Below are 27,627 nucleotides of genomic sequence, written 5' to 3'. Positions count from 1 at the left end.
TGGAGAGAGCAGGGCCAAACAGGTGACTCCGGGGACCGGAGCACGTGCTGGCTGCTCAGAGGAGGACTGCTGGTGACCCGGCCAACGTGGAGCGCTGGCATGAACACCCCTGCGTGGGGGGGGGGGGGACCACTTACTGTCATACTCTTGTAACAGCTCCACCGCGGTCAAGAGAACTGCTCTGTGTTCCGGGTCCCTGATATTTAACTCATCCAGGTCTTCCTCCTCCAGGAGCTTGAAGGTGTCCAGATCTTCATACCCGTTGAACAGGAAGGTGGGCATGTGCTCCTGTGAGGGGAAGAACACCAGGTGCATCAGCAGGCGCAGCCCATGACCCACAGCCAGCTTCGAACCCCTAAACTTTCCCCGTCATCCTTTCTGTGCTCATTGAAAGATAAGGAAGCATCGTTTGTAAGCATCTGCGCCTCCCGGTCGTGCGGCTCAGCAGGCAGATGGTTAACCACGGGTTAAGAAGACACACACTGAGAAGACGCGGGCTGAGACGGGCTCCCCTGGCTTGCGTTTTAATTGTGCCCTTGCTATGAGCTGCCGCCTTTGGTGCCACACGGTGTGCAGTGGGGGAGGTTCTTCTTTCCTTTCCAGGAAGGACTGCGACTTCCCGAGACACAGGAGGGTGTTGCAAGGGGGACACGACCTGCCACTGCAGCCCCCGCCCCTCAGTAGATGTCAGGAAGGGTGGTGGGAGGTGTGGGGGGGACCCTCACGGTCTCTGTGGAGACGAGGGTGCAGGGGGGCAGGGCTTGCTGCTTGCTGCCCTTCCTGGCAGGCGCTCGATGCTCAGAGCTCCTGGGAAGCTGTTTCTTCGGGTGCTAACAGCAAATCCTGACCTGGGGCTCAGCTAATGCCCGCAGCAGAGGTCAAAGGCAGCTCATCGTAATAATGGGCCGCCCGTGTTGGAAGACGTGGTACCCCCTCCCTGTCCCTGCAAGTGTCCCCTCCCGCTGGCTTAGTTTAGAAGGAGAAGCAATGCGTGACCACAACCGGACGGGACTGACTTTCAGGTTAATGCGATCGAGGAGATCCTCCACAGACTTGGGCTGGGGCGGTCTTCCTTTTCTCTTCCTCCTGGTGGGGCGCTTGGGCTTCTCCTCTTCCTCGTTTAACACGTCCACGTAGATGAATTTGAAGGTGCCCACCTTGTTGTTCAGCAGGCCCATCCAGGTGCCCATGGGTGGTTTGCTGATGATATCGATGATGTCTCCTTTCTGTGGCCCAGGGAACAAAGACTTTTCCATTAGACACATTTCCAAGCATGAATCACAACTGACGAGATGAATGAATCATGTGGATGTGAAAACACTAGGAAGGGCAGAATTGGGGTTCCACGAGTGACCTTACGAATGGGGGCTTGGGAGAAGGCCAGAGGGACCCTCCTGACTACGCTGGATTCCATGCAGACTAGAGTCTCATGCCCTCCACCCCCTGCCCCACAGGGTGAGGTGCCCCGCAGTGCACATGGCCAGGTGTGGGTGCCCGGCTCTCTGAACGCCTCGCCATCAGCCAGAGCTCCTAGGGCTTAGAGAAAGGATTTCCCCCGAATCAAATGCCGGCGGCAATCCCCACTCTGTAACCACTACATGCATGTTGTGGAATGCCATCTGTCCCATATAAATCCCACTGACCATAGAGAGAAAGTAGTCAGGTTTCTCCAGCAGAAGAAAGTACAGAAATTAGAGGCTAGAGGGCAACAGACATTCTACAGGGATGCTGAGGTCAGAGGTGAGGGCCAGGAGGACAAAGTGGTGAGGACAGAGGAATAGCACAAGTCCCACCGCTGTGCCAAATGCTGGCTGGTTCTGTTTTGTTTTTCACTGAGGAGAAGACCAGCTTATGAAGGCCGCCAAGACACCGGTCAGGAGCACCACAGCAGCCCAGCATTCAACAGCAAGAACAGAATGCCCTTGAAGAGCCCAGGTGTAAGGCCAGACAGAGACGCACCTTGAGCTTCAGCGAGTCTGTGTCATAGGGACTGGGTGTAAAGTCGGTGTGCACCCTGGCACGCCCACAGAAGGGGCCCCGGTAGGGGGGCTCCTCGTCATCCCCGTCTTCCGACTTGACGCTTTCCCTGTTGCTGGTCGAGGAATCAGTGGTGCTCACTGTCTGACCACCTGCACAGGAAACATGGGAAGAAGGATCAATATGGGTTTCCCTTAGGACACTAGAGGGCAGAGGCGTGAAACTGTGAGCCACGAGCAGGTCAGGACCAGAGCAGGACCCAGTTCAGAGTCTGGGAGGGTCTCAGTGTTCTGATTATTACCCCCAGTGAAGCTGCTAATTGGACAGGCGGGACTCCAGCAAAGTATCTTTACCATGCAGCAATGCGGGTGACATCACAAACCCTTCACGTTTACCACCCCTCGTGGGTCTGGCATACCGCTTTTACCCCCATTTAATGGATGAGGAAACAAACTCAGAGAGGTCAAGTAACTTGCCCAAGGCCAAGTGCTTTTAAAGTGGTGCATTGAACCATGGAATCTCCCCCCATACCATTCTGCAGACATCACCACTGGTCAGAGTGGCTTACCAGCACTTGTTATCAGTGACATTTATAATTGTCCTCTCTTCCCCCATCTCTCAATTTGTTGGTCATCTTCATAACAACCTTGAAGCCGTCTCCTCTGTTCTCTACATCCTTCCTCTGAGACATCCTTTCCCTGTCTTCTGCAACCAAAACTCACCACCCACCTTCTGTGCCACTGCAGGACATCTACTGAACAAACGCGACCCTAGGCCCAGGTATGTTGCAGGTCTAGCTCTCTAAGAGCATCTGCAGGACGAACACTTGGGGTTCCTTGTCTTTGAGTTGCCTGGACCCGACACCCAGTGAGTCTGACTTTGACCCCGAAGGAAAACATTGGCAATCAGAAAGCAGACATACTCATTGAGCTCTGTCCACTCAGAGAACTCCGCAGACTCTCTACGGAACCCCCGGCCTTGAGCTTGGGCTTGTCCACGTGTTCGCTGTCAGGCTGGGGGACAGGAGGGGAGCCCGGCACTCCATCAAGGCTCGTGTCCTGCAGTGGAGTGCAACAGAAGTGTGTTTCATCAGAGGGGACAACCACTGGTCTGTAATTCAAAGCAATTCAGCCCTCAAGTAAATCAAAGCTGGTGCCTCAGTCAACATTCTCCTCTGTTTAATCCATGTTCTCGCTCCGTTTTAAAGTTGTAGCCTGTATAACTACTAGTTAAACACTTAAAAATTATTTGGCATGCTCAAATAGATGTTTTTAAAATGTCTGAGAAAACCCTATGTACCACCTAGACAAAATACTTCGTTAAAGGCTGAGAGACTGCTGGCAAACTCAACAATCCAGTAATGAGGCTGGACTCCAAGTGCCCATCAGGCAGAATCCACTAGTAAGAGAATATTTAATCTATTTGAAGGGAAATATTTACACTAAAAACAATGCCTATTCCTTGCCTAAAAAGAAAAGACCAGATTCTTATGCTTCTAGTGACACAAATGATTGAAAGTGGCTAATGAAATACCAACTCAGGACCCAGATATGGAGCCAAAACACCGTCTTTCAGTCTATGAAGAAGTTCCCACAGGTCCGAGTTGCTATGAGTTGTCCCCAGGCTTTATCTACCAGTTCTTTCTCGTGCTGTTAGGAAACAGCTGCGATGCCCCTTTCAGGTCACTTTTGGGGTGGCTGTGCGGTCTGCGTGGCGGCCCCTCATTTGCACATGGAAGCACAGCAGGCTCACTTGATGAGCAGTGAAAACAACATCTTCCTTCCAAAGTCGGCAGTGAGAACGGTTTACTGGCCAAAACTGAAACCTCTCTGGCATATTCACAGCCCTGCGAGCACCAAGCCATCCAAACGAAACCTGTTATTTGCATGGTGCCGACTCATCAGAAGGACTTTAACGGGAGTCTGCAGGGTCCACGAACATCTGAGGACAACAACTGCGGCCACTTCGGATCCAGCACGCACTGTGCTGTACATTTAAGGAAAGTGAGCAGATGACCTCGAAAACAAGACTTTCAACAGAGGTGCTGTGATTTGGAAGTTACTGATGCTACAAAGTACCAATCCTTGACTACAGTTTCATTTCTAAATCATAAAATAAAACATCTACTCAATGAAGTTCTTTTTTTGATGCTTCTGCTAAAAGCATGTGTGCTTTTATTTTTAAAATAGTGACACTAAATACACATCTCCGATACTGTATATTCTTAAATGCTTTTAAAGGTTATTAATTTACTCGTCCCATATGTATGGATTATCTACAACAACAGGTACTATTGCAAGTAACAGATACATAACAAGAACGGAGTAGATAAAAATCCTTACCAGATCGGTTGGTTGGTATATTTACTAAAAAGTTTAAAAAAATGAACAAAGCTGGCAACATTAATCTCCTCTCCCCAAAAAGCATTATAATGTTCACTTATTCCTTCTCCCTCTTCTCACTCATGTGACATGACTGCTTTTAAAAAACAGAGAACTAAGAATACAAGGCAGGCATAGAGTAGTAAAATTATAGAAAAATGCTCAAATGACACGAAAGTTCCATGCTTATGATCCATAAAGCAGAAAACCCCTGTGGGTGTTACATTTACATGAGCTTTTAGGGGAAAAGCCAACTAAATGAAGTGCTTTCAAATGAGAGGTGCTGCTTCCATTGGCATAACACTGGCTTCCTAGGGGGGTGCAGTTTGCTTTGCTTCTCTGGTCAGAAACATAGATCAGCATCACGCCCACACCCACAGGGCCCAGAAATGCAAAGAATACCAAAAAACTGTCATAGGGAAGCACACTGGAGGTGGCCCTGACGTCCCCTGTAGGTCTAGTAAGCCGGGGCTTCTCCACCTGAGCACTATCAGCATTTTGGATTCTACGTCAAGGGGGCACCCTCCTGTGCATTATAACATGCCTCCCTGGTCTCTGTCCACTAGATGGCAGTAACACCCACCCCCACCCAAGCTGCGTGCCATTGTCCAAACGTCCAAAGGTGGGTGGGACAGCAAAATCACCCTGTGAGAACCGCTGCAGCAAACTGAAGATGGTGTGCAGGCTTTGTCTGAATCATTGTGGATGGCCAAGCTGGCTAGTTCATGTTCACAGTGATCCAAACAAGGCAAAGCTTGGGTTTTAGCTTCCTATGCCCACCAGAGGGCAGCAGCAGAGCCACAATGTCTGCTGTCCCTGGCTTTATCTAGTAGATAAAGCAGCATCACCTACATGGTCCAAGTGGACAACCAGCACACAGAAGTACTTCAACAGACTACACGAAATGAACTATAGAGGAGGGTGCTTTGAAAATCTAATGGTCAGAATCAGCGAAGGCTCAGCTCTCCACATGTCTTTATTCCCCCCACCCATACAATTAAGACAGAAACTGTTTGTTCTAGTGATGCAATAATCCAGAATTGGAGAGGATCAATTCTGCGACACCTTAATGGCTGCAGAGAGAGCTGGTGAGCGAAAGCATCCCCATGGAAACAGGATCACCATCGAAGTCCTGCAGCTAGGAAGCATGTTCTGAGTTTGCTGCTCAGATGGCTGCATATTTCCAGAACGCCCTGTGCGGCACTGGAGAAGTCTGCTGCCTATGGAAACTCGACTGTCCTCTTTTTAGATTTGATTCTGCTGACATCCACTTTAGGAAGGGGTATTTTAGAAAATAAAATCCTCCCTTTGTGCATAAATTTTAGTGCTTATTGCATTAAAGAAGTATCATTTTCCGCATCATACCATTTTTTCATTCCTTCCATCTCTATGTAGTAGGAAGTTAAGGCCTGTGTTTTGCACTGCCAGCACCAAGCACGGTGCCAGAATGACCCTCAGTGCTTAGTAAGTGCTTGTGGTACCAAATGTCCAACTGCGGACACTGAGCGCGGTCCCAGGACCAGGCGAACGCCAGTGAATGTCTGTGCCTAGTGCCGTTTACCACCTGAGACCGCCCGCTCCAGCTTCCCTGCTGCCGGGAGGAACCACGTGGCTTCCTGGCCAACAGCTGCGTACCTGCTCGGAAACAGAGCTGCTGTATTTTTTAGACATTCTCTTCCTCATTGTCTCTTTTACTGATTTGACCTTTTTTCCAAGAGAGATACGGGAGGCAGTAGGTGATTTGATGACTTCCTTGTACACAAAGTCTCCTTCTTTACCCTACAAAACAAAACAAATACCTTTAGTCACAGAAAATAAAGTCCCCAAACAGATTTTATTATCCAAAAAAATCTCTCAGAAAAATACTGGCATCCCCCAGGACTCTGGAATTTTTCCTATGTTAAATCAGGGCTATTATTATTCATCATTCGACTTTTCTTTTGTTTTTTCAACTTTTCAAAAAATTTTTCAATTATAGTTGACATTCAACATTATTTTATATTCATTTAAGATATATGCTGTTTACCTTTTTTATTAAAAATTGAAAGCTACTCACTTAGGGGCTTTTGTTTGTGGGATGTGAGATACTTTGTATTTTATTTAACCTTAGTATATTCTTCTCCTACTATACTTTTTTCCATCATTTTAACTACCCAAGGGGACTGCATTTCATCAATAAAGAATGATTTAGCTGAACCCACATTCACATAAGCCCAGAGGTGGGGGAGAAGGACAACACTATGAATCGCCCAGGAAAGGGGTGAGAACACGGTGGGAAAAGTGCAGTCACTACGAATCAGCATCTGATCGGATCTGCATCCGTGTGGTCGACTTCTGAGAGCGAGGGCAAAAAACTCGTATTTTATTTCATTGTTTAAAAGACTGGCCACATAAAATTACTGGTTTACAAATCAACAAAACTAGATATCTAAATGAAATAGTGCTATTCTTTCAGGAAATTCTCAATCACTTCACAAGTCGCAGACGGTTGTTTTAGCCGACACCTGATAGAAAGTAGTTTGCCGACAAAACGCATTAGGGGAAAACAAAATCATACATCAGATTCACCTGCACCTGGGGCCTAAGCAGGTAAACACAGGGAGCAAAGCCTGTGCAGACCAGTTCCCAGACTGGGGTCCGGAAGCAGCAGGTAGTAACCTGGTAACCAGTAACCTCGGCCCTCAGGACTCTGACTTGCTTTGTCCCCAAGGAGACTGGGTTCATTTCAGAACAACCCAGATCAGAAAGAACTAGGCTTAGTATGGGGCGATGCACTTGGTCTATGATAAAATTGGGATTTAGAGATTCTGGCAAATACTCTTGAACCCAAATCACAGGGCTCCATCCCACTGCCTGGCTTGCGTGTTGCAGTTGTGCCCACTGAAAACCAGTGTGCGCCTGTAGAGGTGGAATACGGATGTCTGCATGTGTGACTTGGAGAAAAGAAACATGGGCACAGAAGGGATGGTGGTACTGGAAGGAGAGAGATGGGGGCCAGGGGTGGTCTGACAGTCCCGCGGGGGAGAGGGGTCTCTGGGGGAGGCGGCTGGGTGCAAAGTAGAGGAGTTAAGCAAAGGAAAGCCTCACGGACCCAGACAACAGCGTGGTGATTACCAAAGGGAAAAAGGGGCAGGAAGGAGGTGGAGGAGGGTAAACGGGGGTTCGATGGTGATGGATGAAGACTTGACTTGGGGTGGTAAAGAAGCAATACAATATACAGATGAGCCCTGGCTGGTGTGGCTCAGTGGACTGAGCTCAGGCCTGTGAACCAAGGGTCACCGTTGCCAGTTCAATTCCCAATCAGGGCACATGCCTGGGTTGGGGGCTGGGACCCCAGTTGGGAGTGTGCAAGAGGCAATCACACACTGATGTTTCTCTCCCACTCTTCCTCCCTCCCTCCCTGTCTCCCTAAAAATAAATAAAACTCTTTATAAACACACACACACACACACACAAAGAGATAGAATTATATGCCTGAAATCTATATAATACTAGCTAATGTCACCCCCAATAAATTCAATAAAAATTTTTTTAATGTGTGACATAGGTCTTCTTTTCGAATGACTTAGGATCACCAAGGAAAAGGTTACCAGTATCGATTTCAAAGATGTTCCATGTGAAACCATGCCAACCACATCGCCCGAATCCGAACCTTCTGCTTTTCCGCTGATGTCTACTCACCATTGGGTCAGAATTATTACCGCCAACGTGCAGGGAACGATTTGTCAGGTCAAACCCTCCAAAACTGCAGGTTCTCTGTGGAAGGGAGAGGGTGGGACCGTTATGCTCAAGTCAGCCAGCCTTGCGTCTGCCCAGCACATTCCCCACCTGCAGGACGCCACTGGACCACAGATGTGATACGGGATGAAGTCGGACGAGAAATGATGAGGAAAAAAATACATGATTCATGTCACAAGGAAACTTCCCCCAGTTTACCCTTGCACAGGCCGCTGGGACGGTGCCTTACACCAGCGGTCCAAAATCCCCTGGTCACACAAAAACTGACTGGTTAAAAAACAAAAACATGACGGAAAAACCATCCACAGGGTAACTGCTCCAAGTTTCCGTCGCCTAGCAACAGACTTCCCCTCCCAGCCCCCTGGATCATCAGCTGTGCGCAGTCATGGTAAGGAGGAAAGCTGTGCGCTCAGAAGGGTCTGGGAAACCCAGGTCTGAAATCCTCTGGCTCTGCCACCATTCGATGGCAGGCCTTACTAACAGACTCTTTTGTTTAGTTTTAAATCACTAAAAGGGAGAAAACAGGTTATGTTTATAGTAGCCAAATCAGGCCAAAAGGATTACTCACTCATTGCTTTCCCGACCTAGCCAAAAACGCTGGTAAGTTTCCCCTCTAACTGTCCGACTTCATTAAGCGCGACCTTTTTCTCTGTGCATGAAGTGGAGATACCACATTAGCTCAGAAAGAAAAAAGTTGATTCCGTGACTATCTTTGACTGCACTTCTTAATTCCAATAGGAAAAACACAGATGTTATGAAAAATGAAAACTTTCATGCTCTTTCCACTGGTTTCAAATTTTGTGAAACTGCATGTATTTCAGTGATTTTTATATTTTGAAAGCTTGGTTTGCATTCCCTTTCTTTTTTTTTTTTTTTTTAGCAAAAGCTACTCAAGGACCATCTCCCTGACTCTCCCTGCACCAAAAAATCTGTAAAAAAAAAAAAAAAAAGAGAGAGAGCGAGAGGAAAAAAAGCACACTAATTCTTGTTACAACTGATTATCTTTTAAGATGCTGGTAATAAAAGTTGAACAGCAGAATTAGGTTCCATAATTTGCAGAATGTTTCTCACAGAACTCTTGTTACCAGCTATTAAATATAAGAAATAAACATAAAGCACAATGTATACTATAAACACTATTGAAAATAAATGTAGTTTAGATGCAAATTAAATGATCTGAAAAAACACCCAGAAGGAAAAACGCCTAGGTTTTTGAAATCGCACAGATGGGGATCCACATCCTGGTTCTCCACTTGACTTGCTGTGTGACCACAGGTAAAACACTTAAACTCTCTGAGCTTTGTTTCCTTCGACTGTAAAATACTACCTATATCATATATTTGAAGACTTCTAGCATACTACTTGGTACAAGGCAGACACTCTTCTGAATGTTACTTTCTTCCATTACTTCTCATTTGGGCTACACTGAGAACAGTAGCTTGTCCCAACAATTCCTGTATTGAAGTTTAGGCTTAGACGACATTTTAAATATGCAAAGGAAGGACTAGAGCTTAGTTCTGGGAGCTTCGACTGTAAAACCAGAGCATCCCAGGAATGGGACGAGAGGGAGAGCGAGGTGTGGCAGAAGGGAGGGCCAGGAGATGCAGGATGTTCCAAGAGGCGTTCAGGATGCCACACAACGGTCACTGCTGTTTTAAATAACCTACCACAGACAGGATGCCCAGTGAACACTGTTCTAATTTTATATTAAATACTAAAGGACAGCCCTGGCTGGTGTCGCTCAGTGGATTGAGGGTGGGCTGCGAACCAGAGGGTCGCCAGTTTGACTCCCAATCAGGGCACGTACCTGGGTTGCGGGCCAGGACCTCAGTGGGGGCCACGTGAGAAGCAACCACACACTGATGTTTCTCTCCCATTCTTTCTCCCTCCCTTCCCCTCTCTCTAAAATAAATAATAAAATACTTTAAAAACACCAATGGACAATCTGATTTCCCTTATAATCAACTGGACTAGACCTGTATCTATTCTACGAAAACAGAAAGACCTCTTTATGCAAAAACACTCACCACATCCCCTGACCTGGAGAGCAATGCTATGAATACCTCTCCAGGGCAACTGCTAGCTCACAATGTCAAATAGACATTTCTCATTTTTGCAAAGGCAGTGGCTGTGTTCCAGCTCTTTTCCCGAGACTCCAGGCTTCACAGGCACAGTATGGCACCCAGATGCCGCCTCATTTTTATGGCTTTTGCACTTTCCTGCTTTAAATTCCAGCATTAACTGCAACACTGGAGCCCAGCACGTTGTTCCTGGGGCATATGAATAACTGACAAAGAATTTATGTGGAAAGTGTAACTGTAATAAATTAGAAGCTCATTCATATCTTCATATGCCTGCTGTATGCATAAAAGCTTAAAGACTGGACTGGTTTTATAACCACCACCTAAAACCTTTCCCAGCAATAGGCTAAGATATCTGGAAATGATTCTTCTTTATCACTGTAGGAGAACAAAGACTGTAGCAATAAGCACTGCTTGAACTAATCTCTCCCTTTTCACTGACATTGAGTAGTTCTCAAAGTACCACTTCTTCGACAGAGAAGAGAGACTTCAGAGAGAACAGTGAAAGAAAGTAAACCAGTCTTCGATGTTGGTGGTCTCCATCAATGAAGCCTCAGTGGGGTTTGTAGAATTCATACATCTCACGTGCAGGTGATTGTAAGAACATTTAAGATGCTCGTGGGTGAGGAGGTCCAGGCAGTGGGATGGTCATGCAGTTGAAAACATGTTTTGGGGGAGGTAGAGTTGAAGTTTAAAAATGGACAAAATTCTAAAATGTCATGCATGTCTGTTCCATCAAATGAAAACTGAATGACCAAATAAAAAGGGAGACAAGTGACCGTTTTCAGTGAATACAAAGCATTATCATTTCCCTGAGGCTTCATCAAGCAAACATGGCACTTTTTTGAAAGACAGAAAGATCAAGGTTGAAGACTAAAGAAAACTGTGCACTTTGGATAAATGAAGGAGATTCATAACCAAGAATAGGGAAAAAAAACTTCTGAAGTCAACCAAGCAAAAAAATTTTCTCAGTCTCTTAAAAATAAAAAAGTTTTTTCTCATTATTTTCCCTTTTACTAATTAGAAAGTTTTGTTTCCCTGATTGTACAACTGACTTATAATAACAGGTACGTGCAAACTTCTAATTTTGCCCAGAACACATATGTAAACAAGTGTGAGTACTGCCCAGCATGGCCTCAAGGTCACGGTGCCTTGGGAACATCCAGCCTCTGTGACACTTGGTACAGGGATGACATACGCCCCTTTTATGGGGGAGAAATAAAAGGCTCAGAGGCCCTTACTCAATGTCAAGGAAGAATCAGTCACTGTGTTTCAACGTTAATTGGCTCAAATCTTAGAAATGGACCTTCTGGACAGAAAGGTCCTGACCCAGTTGTGTCATTAACCTGAGGCGCACACAAACAGCTCCAAGGGGTCCACGTGACTCAGGATCACGGGACGTAAACTCACGGAGTGGAGTCATCAGTTAACAGAGAAGGGGCGACTCTGCTTTACCAAGGCCATGCCTGACGGCGGAGGCGCATCAACTGGGCGGAACGTTTCCAAAGGTAGAAAGTGAATCACACCAAGACTGGTTCACCACAAGTATTTTACGAAAGATTTGTGGTTCACAACTGAGTGAGTGAGAAAAAAGAATTCTGTTATTTTACAACAGAACCGAACCACCCGAAAGGGGTTGCCATGATGTTGAAAGAAGCAGAAGAGAAGTTGCTCCTACTAGTATTGAAAGTATTGTCAGACTGACAGGAATGTGAAAAGACAGACCAGCATTAGCCCAAAAGTCAGCCCGTGTGGGAATATGTGGAAAATGTAAGGGCCAAAGATAGATCCAAGGACCTATGAGAGCAGAAAAGGTCATCGTAAGGACGGCATTGGCCAATGAGTTTCTGCTTCCACGAAAGCAGAGCTTTACTGAATGAATTTAATTACAGAAATCATCTGGGGAAGAACATCTCACTGAAGAATGTGAACAAACCCTGGAGGAAGCCCCCGTGAGAGGCTGCAGTGTAGCCTCTTCCTTAGGCCTTTAAAAAAGGGGGGGGGTAGGGGGAGGCCATAGCCAGCAGCCCCGAAGGCACCTGGGGACAGTGGGGCCTGGAATTTGGATGGGAATTTCAGGGAATAAAACACCTATATTCTCAAGTTCAAAATAAGTTATGCCCTAAAACTAAATTTTACAAAGTTTAGTAATTCAGGAATGAAACTAAAAAACGTTTTATTATTTGAAAATAAACACTTTAGTCCTTACTATGTATAAAAAAACCAGAGAGCCATGCAGGACATTTTTCAATATTTGTTCCTTCAATTAAAAAGATTAAGAACATCCACTAGGCTTAAGTAAAAAGCTCTAATTTTTTGCCCTTTCCAGCTAAGAATTTTCCATTGGCTTCTACTGATAAAAGAAACACACTGGACGTTTCCAAATCGCCAAACTGATGCTTGTAATGATGGCAATCTTTCCATGAGCTAGCTCCTAATTGTTTTAATTAAGTAAAACAATAAGCATCTCTTTTAAGGGCAGAAAGTCCTCTGTTTTGAATCAGCTTCTTTGAGATCAAGTGACAGGATGGCTGGGAAAGAATACAGCCACTCCCAGAGGGAGGCCGGACCGGACCCCACCCCAGTACTCTGAAGGCCCTGCTCTGAATCAGATTCAATGTTTAGTTTTAATTAAAAAATCAAACAGCTTCAGCTGGAAAGAGGACAGTGGAGAAGGAGAAACCTTTCTGAAATGACAGCAAGGCTGGAACTTGGAGAGGATGGTGGGATGGACCCAGAAGTGAGGACGTTAGAAGCAGAAGAGAGGGGAGGGTACCGAGCTCCGAGAAACGAAGGCCATAGTGCTTGACTACACGTCACGGAAATGACAAGGCCACCCTGGTGACCCTCTCGGAGACTCACGGACTTCTGGTGGATTCTCAAGAGAACCCTCTTAGTACAGCGGTCGACCGTGGCGGCCCACTTCCTCTTGGCCTCCTCCTCCTCCAGCAAGCACCGCCTCAGGTCCTGCTTCTCCGCCTTGCTCAGGGTCCTGTCTGAGGCCGGACGCACTAGCTGGGTCAGGTTCAGGTGGCTGTACAGGCTCCGCTCCACCACGTAGGTGATATTGAACTCGCTGACCGAGGGGCGCCCGCGCACCCTCCTGCTGGGGACGCCACAGCTCCCTCCCCCTTTGGGCCTCTGCCGGAGCAGCTGCAGGTCACAGGTCGTGGTGTTAACTCCTTTTCTGGAGGGGCGCTGGCAGAGGAAAGCTCTGGAACACGAATAATTAGTATCCGTTTTCTTCAAGCGGATGTGCTTGCGGACGCTCTGAACCTCCTCCAGGGACACTAGAAGGTGGTGCCTACGACGGTGGTTGTCATAGAAGCAAAGACCATCCGTACTTACCCCGTGGCTCAGGGACCCCAGGCTCTTCTTCATCTCGCCCTCAGTCAGGGAGCGGGAAACCTTCTGGGCCTTTTCTTCTTCTGGATAGGAGAAGAAGGTCCCCATCTTCTTGGGGGGCTTAATGAGGCCCCGACTCTCTCCTTTGCTGAAGGTTTTGACCAGCTTCCGGCCAGCTCCCCAGGTCTCCAGGTTGCTCGATGATGGAGAAGTGGCGACAGAGTCGGAATCATCTTCTGGAGGTTTCTCAGAAGAGCCGTCGAAGAAAAACGGCTTCTTGTGCACTCCGGAGTAGAGGGCGGACCTCTCATCCAGGACGGGGCAGTTCTCAGACCCAGGTTCCTCTCCGCCTGGAGAGGGATCAACACAGACAGGGTCAGGCCCCCACAAACACACCTTTGCGTTCTCTCAGACCTTTCTTTCTGCACCCCCACCAGAAATAAGCTAGCCCATGCAGACACCACCGTGACCCCCGCCCCTTGTATCATTTGTACCCTTCATCGGCCTGGCCCCCATGTAAACAAAAGCATGTACAAAAAAATAGCCAAGCTGTGTGTGTGTGAATGTTTGGTTTCACATGAGCTTAATGTTAAAAGGTTTCACATGTGTTTTCCTCTCCCTCTTTAATTAGCTTCATAGACCAAACACCTTAATAGACCTATTACAAGTGCCACTTGGACAATCCAAGCCAGTCACTGCCATGACCATGTTCCTTAGCATTTGAAGATGATTAATCTCCCCAGTTTAAGGGCACTAATCCTCAGAAGCTGAAAATCAGGATCTCTCCGCTTCTGAAAGGCCCTCCTCCTGAGCCTGGTTGCCTGTTTAACTTGGAGTGTGATGCATGCCATGTGGCCGGCAGTGATTTTTTACTGGTGCATATGCCATGTAATTAAACCGCTGAGGCAGCCTGGGTACGGAAACGCCACGAAGGGTCGTGCTTTGCAAATGCAACCGAGGGATGACTGGTCCCCAGTGGACAGGCCAAACTCACAAAGGGAGGGAACTATGTGACCCCAGCCAGGCTTTCCCATCAGCTCAGGCCCTGCTAGAAGCAGCAGGGGCATTTAAGGGCCTGGACACGCCAGCAGCCCCATCGAGCGTTCTGCTGCGTCGCAAGGATTCCAGCTCCTGAAGCTTTTGCCGGAGCCAGGTACCACCGCCAAGCCCTCTGGAGCCCAGTGGAAAGGTCTGGACTTGCTGGCAGGAAAACTGAGTTCTTTTCTGCATGTGTGATGTGCACAGATGTGAGGAGAAGAAGAAGTAGGTCAAACCGTGGGCGGAGTGACCCCATCCGGCTGTGTCCCTTTAATTATAAGGAAACTTTTGAGCATGGCAGGTTTCCACCAGCTGAACTGTGAAGGAGGAAAAAATACAAGGTTTCCTGGAACAGAGGGATGGCGCTAAATATACCAGCTGGGACGAGGGTGCCAGCGTGTGGGGAAATGTCAGCGACACAGGGAGAAGGCTGCTCGCTGCAGCGCAGGGGAAAGATGAGCGAATTGGTAGCAGTCCTTAAAAATGGCAGAAGTTTCTTACTTTTCCAACAGATGGGACTTCACGGTTGCAAAAAGGAAGAAAAGGACCACTGCCACCAGCCCAGCCTAAGACTGACTTAGATGCCAAGCAGATGGGGCGGGGAGAGGGGAAACTATGTCCAGTCGAAAGCTCTCCACAACCCGCAGCACAAATACACTCCCTGAAGACTGGTTCCTGGATCTTTCCAGAGAGTTCAAAATTAGGGTCTAGGGTCCTGACAGGACTTTGCCAGAGCCAAGGCAGTGAGCAAATATCATGAAAGTTTCCGGCTACTTCCTCGGGACATTTGACTTACATGGTATGGAAGCCAAGGGTCTGTCCCTGTGTTGCCAGAAGTACAAATGGCAACCTCTTCTAGAGAGTCTTCAGTCCTTGGCCAAGACGAGAGGTACAGCCTTCTCTAAGAAAGCAGTCCAGTGACAGGTCATGGCTTTACCCGTAGTCCAGGTGTCCACGGAGGTGTGCAAATGCCCTTACCTACCCACAGTGCTTAGGGGCTTCAGGGCAGCCAGGGGAGTTGACTAAATAGATTAAAGCCCTGTCACTCAGCAGTGGGCTGGAAATCTTCTGGGCTCTGTCTTTAGGCCTGTAGTCAGAGACTGCAATACGTCCACGTCACATCTGAGTTTGGGACCAGCTGGGGCACACATAGCCATGTCTTATGCAGTTCTACCTCCTGGTCCTGGAAGCCACCATCTACTGAGGAGTCTGGAGGGACATGCGGCCCCCCAGGGTGCAGGCTCTTCCGTCTGCAAGGCCCCCAGCCCTGAATCCCCAGCCTGGACTTGACTCCTTGGGTCCAGAGCACTGCTTCCTCGATTCTCCTGAGTGGAAAGTAGGACTACCCCACAGGGAGAGTGGCCATCGAAAGTGCTCACTCTGTCAGCACGGGGTGTGATCTGCTTCCCACAGTCACCTTTATCTATTGTATTCAGCTGAGATAAGAATTCAGAAGGAAAGGCGACGTTGAGAGGATCGCACGTGGGATGACTTAAGGCTGAGAACACAGATTTATGCCCTGGACCTCAGCCCTGCTTCTGCCACTCAGCATCTCCACCACCTCGGCCAATCACTCCAGTCTCTGAGTCGGTCTCTTAGTAATACCTACTGTGAGGGCACTGAGAGGATGAAAGCGAACAGGAAGATCTGTGATGGTGCCCTATGATGCTGAAAAGCACCAAATGGGAGCCGGTGATTCGCTATCAGGTTCCATCAAAAGCTGGAGCAATGAGGGAGTGGGGGTGGGACAGTATTAGCTCCAGAAAAAGACACAGAAATGGACAAAGGGCCCTGTCCTGGCTTACAGTTTAATGTTGTCTAGGATCACCTGTGCCCCAGATAAGGGCTTGAAACTCAAGTTACCAGGTGGGCCTGGGTGAAGGGTTATAACTCTCCAGGATTGTCCAAGCCTGCGGAGCTGAGGGCTGCGGGAAGGCATGAGAGCAGAGCAGAGACCCAAAATGCACAGGACACAGGCTGCCCGGACCTAATTCTGGGTCTTCCCCTGGCTGGCTTGGTGGGGTGACCTGGAGATTACTTCACCTCTTGGTGTCTTCATTTCCTCATTTGTGAAAGGAACATGGTATGAGTCCTGCCTCTGGTGGCCAGTCAGAGGAAGATATAGTAACAAGAACATAAAATCTAAAGTGTTTAGGAAGTGCCTGGCACACAGGGTACTCTCTGTGAATATTCAGACAACTTAGTATTGGTCCAGGCATGCAGGAGGTCAAAAGGATCGCATCCTTGGAAGTCTGGGGCAGGGGCCGGGGTTACTGGGAGTATGAATCTCAACTGCTTGCACAAGCAGGGGCCAAAGTAGCAAGTACCACTTCTTTTGCTAATGAGGAACCTCGGAGGGTTCTATGTAGGGGTTGGAGGGAGTTCTTGTCTAGCAAGGTGTTGGGGACAGCTGACGTAGACACCCTGAGCTACACACACACCTGGGGCCTCTCTAGGTCACAGGTCATGGCTTTGGGGATACCAACAAGCCCAGACAATGGCATCCCAGCTCCCCAACTCTCTCGCGATTCAGCTCACTGAATCCACCCCCCACCTGAGACATGGAACTCATACTGACATGAGTTCAAGCTCAGAGTGAGAAGTCCACTTGGTCATTATTTTCACCCTAGAGCTATCTCTTTTGGTATATATTTTCCTTTGTGCAACTATGTCTCCCAGAGTTGGTTGAATTATTTATTCTGAAATAAAAATGTGAGTTAGAACATTTCTGTGTTTCTAAAAATGTTGTTCTAGTGGAAAGGCTGCCTCAACACAGGTGACTCTCAGGTACGAAGGGGTCAGTACTAACTACTCCACTCATTGTACCTCATTTCTGCACAAGAGCCTCCAACCAGGTTGTGATGTTGAGATTTGTCGCATGTGCATGAGGTTTCAGAATGCGATGCCCCCAAAAGTCAAAGATGGCGACTCCACATGGTTCTAGTTAATGCCACTGCCGGACACTGTGCGTGATTTCAGTACGAGCTGCCATAGTGAGAGGAAGCCAAGCTCTGTTTTGTGCTATGAAAACTGTGACCGGCAGACAGGCATCCAGACTCCCAAACGCAAAATCGGCATTGGGTCCATGCGAGAAAGACACCCAAACAAAACCCAGGTGATTCAGTACAACTCCAAGGTTATGAAATGGGCCATCAGGCAGCTCTCTCTCACTTCCTCCTCCGTCCTCTTCCCTTTTAACTTCCTCTGTCCCACAGTCACCACTTCACCTGCCTGCCACATTCCTCCAGGGCATTGAAACTGATAAATAATTACCACAAATTAAAATAAGAAACAGTAATAACCGCAGCAGGAAACCATCATCTACATAAACAAAGGGAAATTCAATTCCCTCCACAGCTTAATTTTATCTGTGTACCAAAAAAAGGTCTCTCTACAATGGTGCTTTCTAAATCTTCATGTTAAAAAGTTTGAATTCCTCACAATGTAGGTGTGACATTTTAATAAGGAATATGCTTTAAAAAAAAAAGGAGATTCTTTCCAGCATTTTTTTCCAGTCATTTTCCAAATAGGAAATCTTATTCTTTCATCTTTTGGGAAAATTTTTTTACAAGACGCTGCAAATGCACGTCACTAACAAAAAGGAAAACAGATCCTACTGTGATTTAAACTGTCACAATTACACTTGAAAGGTTAACTACTCATTCCAATAAATCCAAGCTCATACCCCCTTTGACATTATTGCTTCATCTAACAAGTAGGCTGAGTGGCAACATCGCTCTCAGAGACCCACTCTGCATGGAAGGTGCTTACAGCCTCATCAGAACTGAGACTTGATCATCCCTCGGAGATCTGGGAGGCCGTGAAGTGCCTTAATTGTCAGATGGTCATTTGAGGTGGCTGTCTATCAAATTTCCACCAAATCCACTGAGCAAGAACTGCTGTCCTTTTTTGTGGCAGAGGCTTATGCTAAGAGGAAGTTAAAAAGTAAATTCATATAAAATGATAGAAGCTATATAAGCTCAAAATTAAGGCTGTGTCACACCCGGAGAAGATTTCACTGTCACATACAAGGCAGTTCCCATCTCAGTACTATCTAAAATACTGAGCCCCCAAACGCTGGACGCCAGAACCTTCTCCCCATGCCATCCCGAGCACTGCCCTGCTAACTCGCAGCACCGATTCCCCCTCTGCCAGGACTCAATCCATTTTCCACCTGAAATCGTATTCTTTTTCTACTAAAAAACAGCCCCCACACGATTTGCTCTGGAATAAGCAGGGTGGAGTCTGCTTGCTTACCTTCAGTACTGGGCTTCTTCATTTCTTCCACTCTGATCAGTTTTTTTCTCACTCTGCGAGTGGAGTTCACCAGCTTGTGTAACCTCTTAAACTTCACTGACTCCTCAGTCTCATCATCCGATTGTTCTCTTGACTGGCAAAGAAACAAACAAAAAGTTAATCACATAAATGCTCCAGGGCTTTGCTCTTGCAGCGGGTGCAGCCCAGCCTCACTGCCAGCGTCCGCCCTGGAAGTGCTGGGCTGAACTCCAGGCACCAGCAAATTTGCCCAACAGGTTCCCGCCGCTCCACCTACCATCTTCAAGTCTAAGAAGTGGAGAATCAGGTCTTAAGCAGCACAACACACACCCTTGCCCTTGACCGGCATGGGGTCCATTTTTGTCTCAACTACTTCCCGGTCCTGTTTTAGGAGAACTCTGCAGGACTCTCTCCAAGGCCGGCCCTGTAATTCCCGTTTTCCCTGCTGTGGTTTGGGCCAGGCTCTCATCAGTCTGGCCCATCAGGACTTGCTGTTTAAACGTGGTCACCAACTATTTCTCCAAACCAAAATTCTGTTGACTTGTTCCAGGCCTCCCCGAAAATCAAAACTGGCAGGGCAGGAGAAAGGAAGAGATGCAAAAAGCCGCCTTCTCTCTGGCTCCTGAGGCTGGCTTGCCACTTCTCAGCCATGCCTGCGGCCTCTCCCAGCTCCTTCCAAGAGCTCACCAGGCGAGCCTGAGGACAGCCCCTGCATTCCTCCAAGAGGGACAAGGGAAAAAGCTGACCTTTTCAGGCATACGCTACAGTCCATATTCCCCAGCATCCCATTCCGTTCTGCAGTGATTCAAGCATGCTCAGCCCAGCTGTTTTCCCTCAAGTATCCAACATTACAGACAGAAAAAAAAATTTCTCTCCACAGCAATGACCCAGTCAAAAAACAATCCTTTCCTTGTGCACAAAATGAGGGTTTCACTTCCAAGTCGGCTCCAACATTCGATATGCAGCTTCCTCTGTTTTATCTGTTCAAAATGTAAAAAGGCAAAAGAAGTCTCCAATGAAATGGGCTGCTGCACGGCCGAGCTCCGGCAATCCCGGGAGCACAGAGCCGGCAGCAGTGCGCAGGCGCGGCACACCCTAGGCAGCTGGTGCGGCTCCAGCTAAGGCTGCACATGCTGGCAACAGCTTTCTCTCCGTTTCCCCAAACCTGCTTCACCGAAGGGGTAGGGAGAGGAATGCCTGCCCTGAATACACAGGACAAGCACAAACCACACCTCTGAGCACGAGTCGGATATGGAGTCTGACTCCCCCACAGAAGTGACGCTCATTCATTGAAGCATCACAGATGATAAAAGAGGCAAGGAAGTTCAAGAGGAAACAAGGTCAGGAGTATATGAATTACTGTATTTTATTGTGTAGTAATGGGCTCCCATGTTTTTATCCCAAACTTTCAGGGGAAAAAAATCTTTCGTTTTAATTTTAAAAATCAATTTCTTATTTATACTTAGAAACAAAACCAATGATCCTGTTCCAGGCTACTATTTTGCTTACGGATATCGTTATTGCTTTCTAGAGTTACATGTTTAATGCATACACATAAATAAAAGAATTAAAAAACATTTATATAGATACAGAATTGGTATTATTACCCATGTATAATGTGCATGGTTATTTTTCCCTCAAAAATATGGGCAAAAAGGTGCACATTATACATGGTGAAATATGGCACTTAGGTATAAAAACGGTGCATGTTGTGAGTCTGCAAACATGGCCACGGCACTCTGGCTCTGTGGAAGGAAGGCACAAACAACACAGTTCCTGGCCTCTCTCCTGTCCCCCACCCCCCGCCCCCTGCCATAGAGCTCCCAGCACGGGGCTGCTGTGCCTTCTCCCTGCACAACCCCAGCAAGACATTTACCCACTAAAGAGCAGTTGTTACATCCCATGAATGACAAGTCATAGAACGGGGGGATTTCTCAGGCCTCCGTTCTGTGAAGAGTGTTGATGTCCATGTACAATTTCTCTAAAATTCCTAGATGTACTGTTGCATACAATTTCCAGAATTTAGGTTAACTACTAGTTACCTGGTGACTAAGAATAGAAATTGCACCCAGGGAATAGGGGAGGGAGGCTACACTGCATGCTAGCAATGAGGCTTACTGCATTTGGCCTAAAACTCAAAACGTAAAACGACTGGAACACATATACTTCCTCCTCTATAATGATCTGTCCAGTTTGAACTTCACTGTTACTTGACTGAATTGTTATGGGCGGTGAAACAGTAGCAGTGCCAGAGGAATGAGACCCTCTTTTTGGGTAATCAGCACCTGAACACACCACAATGAAGGAATCGCACAGAATCACTTGAAAAACTTCTGCCTTCTGGGGTTTGTCAATAGCCAGAAAAGTCTAGTAGAAGAAAAACCAACAGCAGATGACAGAAAGGCTCCGTATGAACCGATGGGACAAACCTGTGTGTCTGTGTATGTCCGTAACCGGCAGGTTAAAAAATCCTGAAGTGAAAAATGACGTGTACGTGGTTTACAGTCTGAATAAACGTTTCTGATCTGTGACTGTATGCACCTCACACCTGGTGTGGGGATTGCTGCTGGCTGTGGGGGGCACGCGTGGGGGGGGGGGAGGTAAAAAGAGCAATAGAAAACAGAAAGAACTAGTACAAAAATCTTCGGCCCGCAGAGGCATAAATCATATACACAGGAAACAGGCCATCAGAGGGGACTGTTCCGGGGAAATCAAAAAGGCTAACCGAGGACAACGGACTCAAAGGCAAGGGGCCTCACCCCCGCCCCGCCAGCCCTGACGTCCGCTGTCCAGAGTCACTGTGGTGAAAAAGAACATATTCCAGGTATTTATGTAATTGCTTTCACATGTTCCATCTATTTTTGAGAAACAGAAGCTCTTTAGAACTTTGAACTAATATTTACTTTTATTCTGTTAAAAAAAATAAAGATTTGAGGAGTTTACCTCTCTAACAAATCACAAACCATAGGGGCCGGTAACTTTCTTTGCATGACCAGGCTTTGAACACTAGACGAGATAGGTGCAGCACACGCTATATAAAGAAAAATGTCAAATAAAACCAAATGTTTCTTTTTTAAGTGTAGAACCTCTTAAGTAGCCTAGAAGTTACTGGAGTTGAACAGTATATTCCAAGATTATTTTTATCAATAGAGAGGTGTTGATCTCTCACTTCCTCCTGAGTCCAGAGGAAAAAAATTGTGAAATGTTTAAAAAAATTCTCTCCAGCTATTAACATAAAGACTGCAAAGGCATAGCGTTTCTTTCCAACTTAAATTTCTTTTAAGCTTAGCAGTTCACATCTCTCCTTTTAAATAAGCAAGCGTGGGATACTTCCCAAATGCTGGAAATAACATATTGTGTCTTTTCATTCAGAAAATACACCCCCAAATGTGGGGGTGTGAGAATTTACAATTTCCAGCCTAGAATTTAGTAGAAGGTGAAGGAAATCTGCACTGTATATACGATGAATGATTGATTCCAAGAGATAAACATGGAACTATTCTAAGACAGGTTTTCAATAAACTGCAGTGTAAAAAACAGCGACTATTTATATACATGCAAACAGGAGAGAGTCTCTGCCCCCCTCTGCATCCCACCCCGGGGTGGAGTACTAAAAAAAACTTTAATTTAATCATCTGCTAAATGAGAAGGTGAAAAGTCAATTATCTGCACAAAAACCGTCACCTCTAAACCTTTAGTAGAAAAAGGCAATAATTTCTCCCACCAAAGGATGTGAAAAACTGGATTTACAATATTGTAAATAGAAACATTTGATTTCCAGCCTCTCTATTGCAGATTTTTCCACCAGAAAGCCCATATGGCTCAACTTTTAATTACTTTGGCTAATGTTATATGTAGTAATTCTGTGGTGAATGCTAAAGTGTTTCATTTCTGGTTTCCACGGCAACATTACATCAGATTGCAGACAGCTGGCTGCACAGTTTTAAACCATAACAAAGCGACCACGCCAAGGCACAAAACTATAGCTGCTTTAAAGAGATAGCACACCACCGCCTGCCAGGGTGCTGAATGAGGAACCTAGGGGGCCTTCTGGCTTACGAAGGAGGGTGGAGCCTCTTTCCTTCCCAGCTTCTTTTGGAACATGTGCATCCTTGACACATCTGCAATGTTCTAATAGGAAAGACACGGAGCCAGCATGGAGTACTTTTTATAACACAGCTACATGAAGGATGATCGGAAAAAAGAAATGCAATTAACAGCATCTGTTGATACAAACGTTTGTGAGCTGGCACAAACTCAACGCGTGCCCTCGCTGTTCAACAGAAGCCTGTCAGTGCCGGTGGGCGACGTCCACCTGGCTGGACCCTGTAACAACAATCTTGCAATGCGAGGGATAAATGCTTCCCCAAAGCCGCACGGCACAGCGGTGCAGGCAGAGGGGGCACGGGCAGTATAGTATTGAAGGCTAAACTGAACTCGCCAGGAGCAACTAGAACCCTTTGGGGACCGCTGGAGACCACACTGAGTGCAAGATTATAACGGACCCTTTTGAAGTTACCCACTCAGCTAGCTTCCCCCGCTCCGAACACCCCTCACCCAGTCTCCTGTAACAGCCACACTGAGTCAGTCGACTTATCTCCCCAGAGCCAGCACATACCACTATAACATATGTAAGCATTTCTGAAAAGCATTCTGCATTTGGAAATGTGCTCGGCTGTGAAATTCACACCACCACTTCTGGTTCACCCAGCAAGCAAGCAGACATAGGCGCTGAGAATTCCTAAGTCCGCTTTATCAGTGGCATCAGCCTCACGGTTACGAGGAAGCCGATCGGTTGCAGCTTTCGGAGAAGCGGTGTGCCATGCTGCCCGAGGTCGAGTCCTCCGCACGGAAAGAAAGCCCCCACAACTGGCAACTGAGCTCCAACCCCTGCACCCTCAGGCGCTCACATTCTCCCTGTATTGTCACAATAGTGTTCACTCTCCTCCACAAGAGACGCCTCGGCCCTGGGCAGGCTAGGAAAGAAGGCTCAGAGTTACAAGGTAGGGAAGTAAACAAGGGAAGAAGAAATTGAGAGGAATTTGAATAGAAAAGAGGAAAGCATTATAGCCAGATGCAGTCCAAAGCTTTTCCTTGAAGTGCCGGAAAGCACATCTTCCCTCTTGCATTACACACACCCAGAGAACTTACCGGCTTCGGCATTGAGCAGGCCTAGCGGGGCAATTCTGAGCACGTCCGGTACTCCCACCCCCTCCCCACGTTGAGAGCGGCTTCACTCTTGCTCTGTCAATTCTGATCTCAAAGTGAAGATCAGGCACTTCTGGAACATGCTCCTTGAGTTACATGCTCAGACAGGCTCCACCAGCAGAGTTTGGGATCCGAAGGGGAAAAAAGTGAGGATACTGGATTCAATTAGCTGCTTTTGGCTTGCCGAGTTCCCAGTGACTTGCTAACTGCATAACTTGTAAGAAAGGCATAAGTCATCAGCTCTAAGCAAATCTTCTATTCACCACAAGGAAAAAAGAGAGTGTTGTACGTGGCAAACAATCCCTGTTTTCACTGACGAAGGCTCCCTGACCTCCCGCTGGCCTCCAGTTCCTTAATTACTGTCTATGGAATTCCAGAGAAAGGAAAAAAAAAAAGAATGCGAGAATCTGAGCAAATCCGGACAAGGACCAACCCTTCCAAGTGACTGGACTTAAAAAAGATCTCTTTTCCAGATATTCTTCTGAACACCCCCTGAAGGGAAGTAGTTTCGATTGAAAATAGACACCTTCCAATGGCTATTTTGGAAATTACTGAATTAAAACTTATGATTTGGGCTTCCTCCTAGAGTTCTCACTTTCTCACTGTCTCCGTCCCGACGACTCCTTTTTCTATTTTAACCACGAAAGTACCTCCCCCCTTCGCTGACGCTTCTCCAACTGTCTGACCAAATTGTCCCAGCCACCGTTTCAGAGCAGCCGGCTTCCCTTGTGTTCTGGAGGCGTGAGGTCAGGGGCTGTGCCACAGACGATTGTTTCATTTTCTCAGGGGTGTCTGGGGAGCAGCACGCACATGCTGTTACTTAAACAGAACGTCACCTAAGCAGGACAGGGCATAAAACCCCTCTGAAGTCTCCATGTTATGGGTTGCAAGTCGTGTCTCAATTTCCAGGGCTCAATTTGCTCCCTTGGGAAAGCCATCTCTTCCCATTGCACAGCAGGAGCTGCCCAGGCCTAGCTGCCTCTCTCACTGGATGGGTCTTATGTTTTATGCAAAGTCCCTTTTCTTGGAAGGACAGGACACAACACAAACACACGCCCACCTTCCTGCCCTACCCTTTCCTTGGGCCCCTGTGGCATCTCATACTCTTCAGTAAGACGGAGTCTGCTATGGAGTGCAGACTGCCCCAATTTTCTGCCTCAGAAATGTGCCCCCCTACCCTTAAGGGATTTCCCAGAATTTCTCCCCACAAGGGTTTGCCCCACTTCCCTATTCTGCCTAGTTCCGCATTTCACAAATCCTCACTGACCCCCATTCTGGTTTCATATACACCACCTTCCCCACTGCCATCTGAAGGTCCCCATTGCCATCTGAAGGTTCCCCACGTGCACAAAGGGTGGCAGGTGCTATCTTGATGTTGTACTTCCCACACCCATGTACAGCAAATGGTCCCAGTTCCCAGGCGCCACACTAAGCATGCGTATACATGATTTCCTTTCAGGTGGTGAATGATGGAGGCAGATTCCAAGACTGGTTTTGCTCCTGCGACACCCCACCTCTATGGGGGCTTTCTTTCCCCAAGGCTGACCACCACACTGCATGCAACACCATGCTGAAAATTCCTTAAACTGTCCGTAAAAGCCCTTGTTGAATTTGCTACTTGAAGGAAACTAAGAAAATGCGGGTGCCCCATGAGAGTGGAGTAAAAAGAAGACAGAAGCCCAAAGTCCTTGGAGTCAGAACAACCCGGGCTTAATTTCCAAGTTCTCCAGCAAATCACTTCACTTCTATGGGTCTTGGTATTCCTTCCCGTGAATTCCATCAGATAACATTTATTTTAGTTGGTTGTTTCGAAAATCGTCTGGGTAGAGTCGACAATAACAGCTAAGTGCTTACTACTTATGCTGCCTTTCAGTGATGGGAACTCAAACAAGACCTGTTTTAATTCTTACAAATTGCTTTTTTAGGTGCTGTGTAAACAGCACAAAAAGAACGTGTGAAAGTTAGTGAGTGATGTGGCCAACTTTTGAGGCTGGGTCTGCACAGTCCGATTAGATACAGATAAGACTGAGCAGAACGAGGAGCACTGGAGCCAGGCCCTGTATACCACTTGTGACATAACGTGTGGCCTTGGACGTATTTCGTAACTTCTCCCATCTTTCTAACATGCAAAGATAAGCCTCCGATGTCCTTGAGAAAATGAAGTGACCTTGAACGTAAGTAGCAAAGCCTCTCTCACTGTGAGATCTGCAGGAAGTTGGACATTACCTGAGGCAGGCTCTATGAGGAGCGTGGAGGGAAGGACACACCTGCTCGTCTGTCTAGAGGCCACCTCCACCTGTGCACCCCTTTTGAACTGTCACATGGGCACCCAACACAGGCGTATCTTTCAGGAGACAGGAAGGTCCCCAGGGACAGGGACCATGTCTGCACCCCACCCTGGTATTCATGGAGCTCGGTGAAGGGCCCATCCACCCACAGTGGATGCTCACTACATATGTGCGTCACCAAGGTGGAAGGAAGAGGTTTAAACCGTCCAGCCCCATGCTCCCAGCCCTTACTGTGTATCAGAATAAACTGGGACACATGGAAGACTAGGCTGGGCTGGGCCACGCTGGAAAGCTTCTGGGTGGTGGAAGGGTAGAAACAGCAGGGACAAATTTCATGAGGACAAGGACTGCTGGTCTTGTTCATTGGAGAGCAGACTTGAACTTACCCAGCACACACAGTAGGTGTGCAACTTTGCTGAGAATGGATTTAACTCCTGCACTAGGGATTGCTCCTTAGCTCCTCAGGACAAATTCCAAAGGCCTTTTCATGAAATGTGACTTTGTGCGGTCGGAGTCCTACCCTTATTTCCAGCATCTCCACACCCAGACACTCAGGGGGAAAGGGCCTTTCACTGCACCTGGTTCCTCTCATCACAAGCACGGCAAACACCTACACTCTCATGTGCCTTTGCACTTGCATGTTCCCTTTTGCTAAATATCTCTGCCCACCCCACCTGCTTCCCCAGCTTCTACTCGCCCTTCAGTATTCAGCCCCATGTGCCTCCTCCTTTGGACAGCCTTCCTGGCCTTTCTCCTCCCTTGCCTTAGGCTGTGTGGCTGTCCAACAACCAAACAGACTCTACCACTGGACTCAGCACAAAATACGCCATAATCACTTTACTGCTTAGCTCCTCACTACACTTCATGAGGACAGTGAGCACTGTCCGATTCACTTCTGTGCCTATTTTAGTAACATTTATTGCTTGTGTTCAATTACACATGCTATATATTTAATTATAGACAATTTAGAAAATGCAGCGATGCAAAACAGAGAATGAGAAATCACCTGCAACCCCCTACTTGGGCAGAAAAATCCGTAACACTTTTGTTTATGTTCCATCAGTTGTTACACACACACACACACACACACACACACACACACACACACACACAATATATGCTCTTGTGCTTCTACGTTTTGTTTTTACAAAAAAACAGCCTCATGTTCTTTAGCTGCTCCCCTTCCCGAGGTCACTAGCAGGGTCTCCAAAGTCTCCCTCACGTGAACACAGTGTAAGCAGAAATCAAGTGCTTGCTTATAACTGTGAGCCTCTTTAGAGAAACCCTAAAACCCTC

At 47.2% G+C, this 27,627-nt stretch overlaps 1 protein-coding gene across 5 annotated transcripts in view; it reads right to left on the bottom strand.

Moving 5' to 3' along the window:
* Positions 1 to 27,627, bottom strand: part of SASH1 (SAM and SH3 domain containing 1) — a 164,128-nt gene that overhangs the window by 14,857 nt on the left and 121,644 nt on the right. For 3 of the 5 annotated variants that reach the window (XM_037156811.2, XM_053663433.1, XM_037156807.2), the window contains 8 exons: positions 18,818 to 18,950; positions 13,526 to 13,872; positions 8,040 to 8,114; positions 5,994 to 6,137; positions 2,900 to 3,035; positions 1,960 to 2,129; positions 1,017 to 1,226; positions 138 to 288 (listed from right to left, as the gene is read on the bottom strand). In XM_037156811.2, the coding sequence (XP_037012706.2) occupies positions 138 to 288; positions 1,017 to 1,226; positions 1,960 to 2,129; positions 2,900 to 3,035; positions 5,994 to 6,137; positions 8,040 to 8,114; positions 13,526 to 13,872; positions 18,818 to 18,950 (1,366 nt within the window). Of the gene's footprint in view, positions 1 to 137; positions 289 to 1,016; positions 1,227 to 1,959; positions 2,130 to 2,899; positions 3,036 to 5,993; positions 6,138 to 8,039; positions 8,115 to 13,525; positions 13,873 to 18,817; positions 18,951 to 19,112; positions 19,891 to 23,986; positions 24,585 to 27,627 lie in introns of those variants that run through there. The other 2 variants (XM_037156809.2, XM_037156810.2) reach the window with 2 other exon arrangements.

The sequence above is a fragment of the Artibeus jamaicensis genome, unplaced genomic scaffold (assembly GCF_021234435.1).
Source record: "Artibeus jamaicensis isolate MK-2021 breed Jamaican fruit bat unplaced genomic scaffold, CSHL_Jam_final contig_3176, whole genome shotgun sequence".
In the NCBI taxonomy this organism is placed as follows: Eukaryota; Metazoa; Chordata; class Mammalia; order Chiroptera; family Phyllostomidae; genus Artibeus; species Artibeus jamaicensis.
Note: the sequence above shows the minus strand (reverse complement) of the source record. Positions and strands in the feature narration are given on the sequence as shown.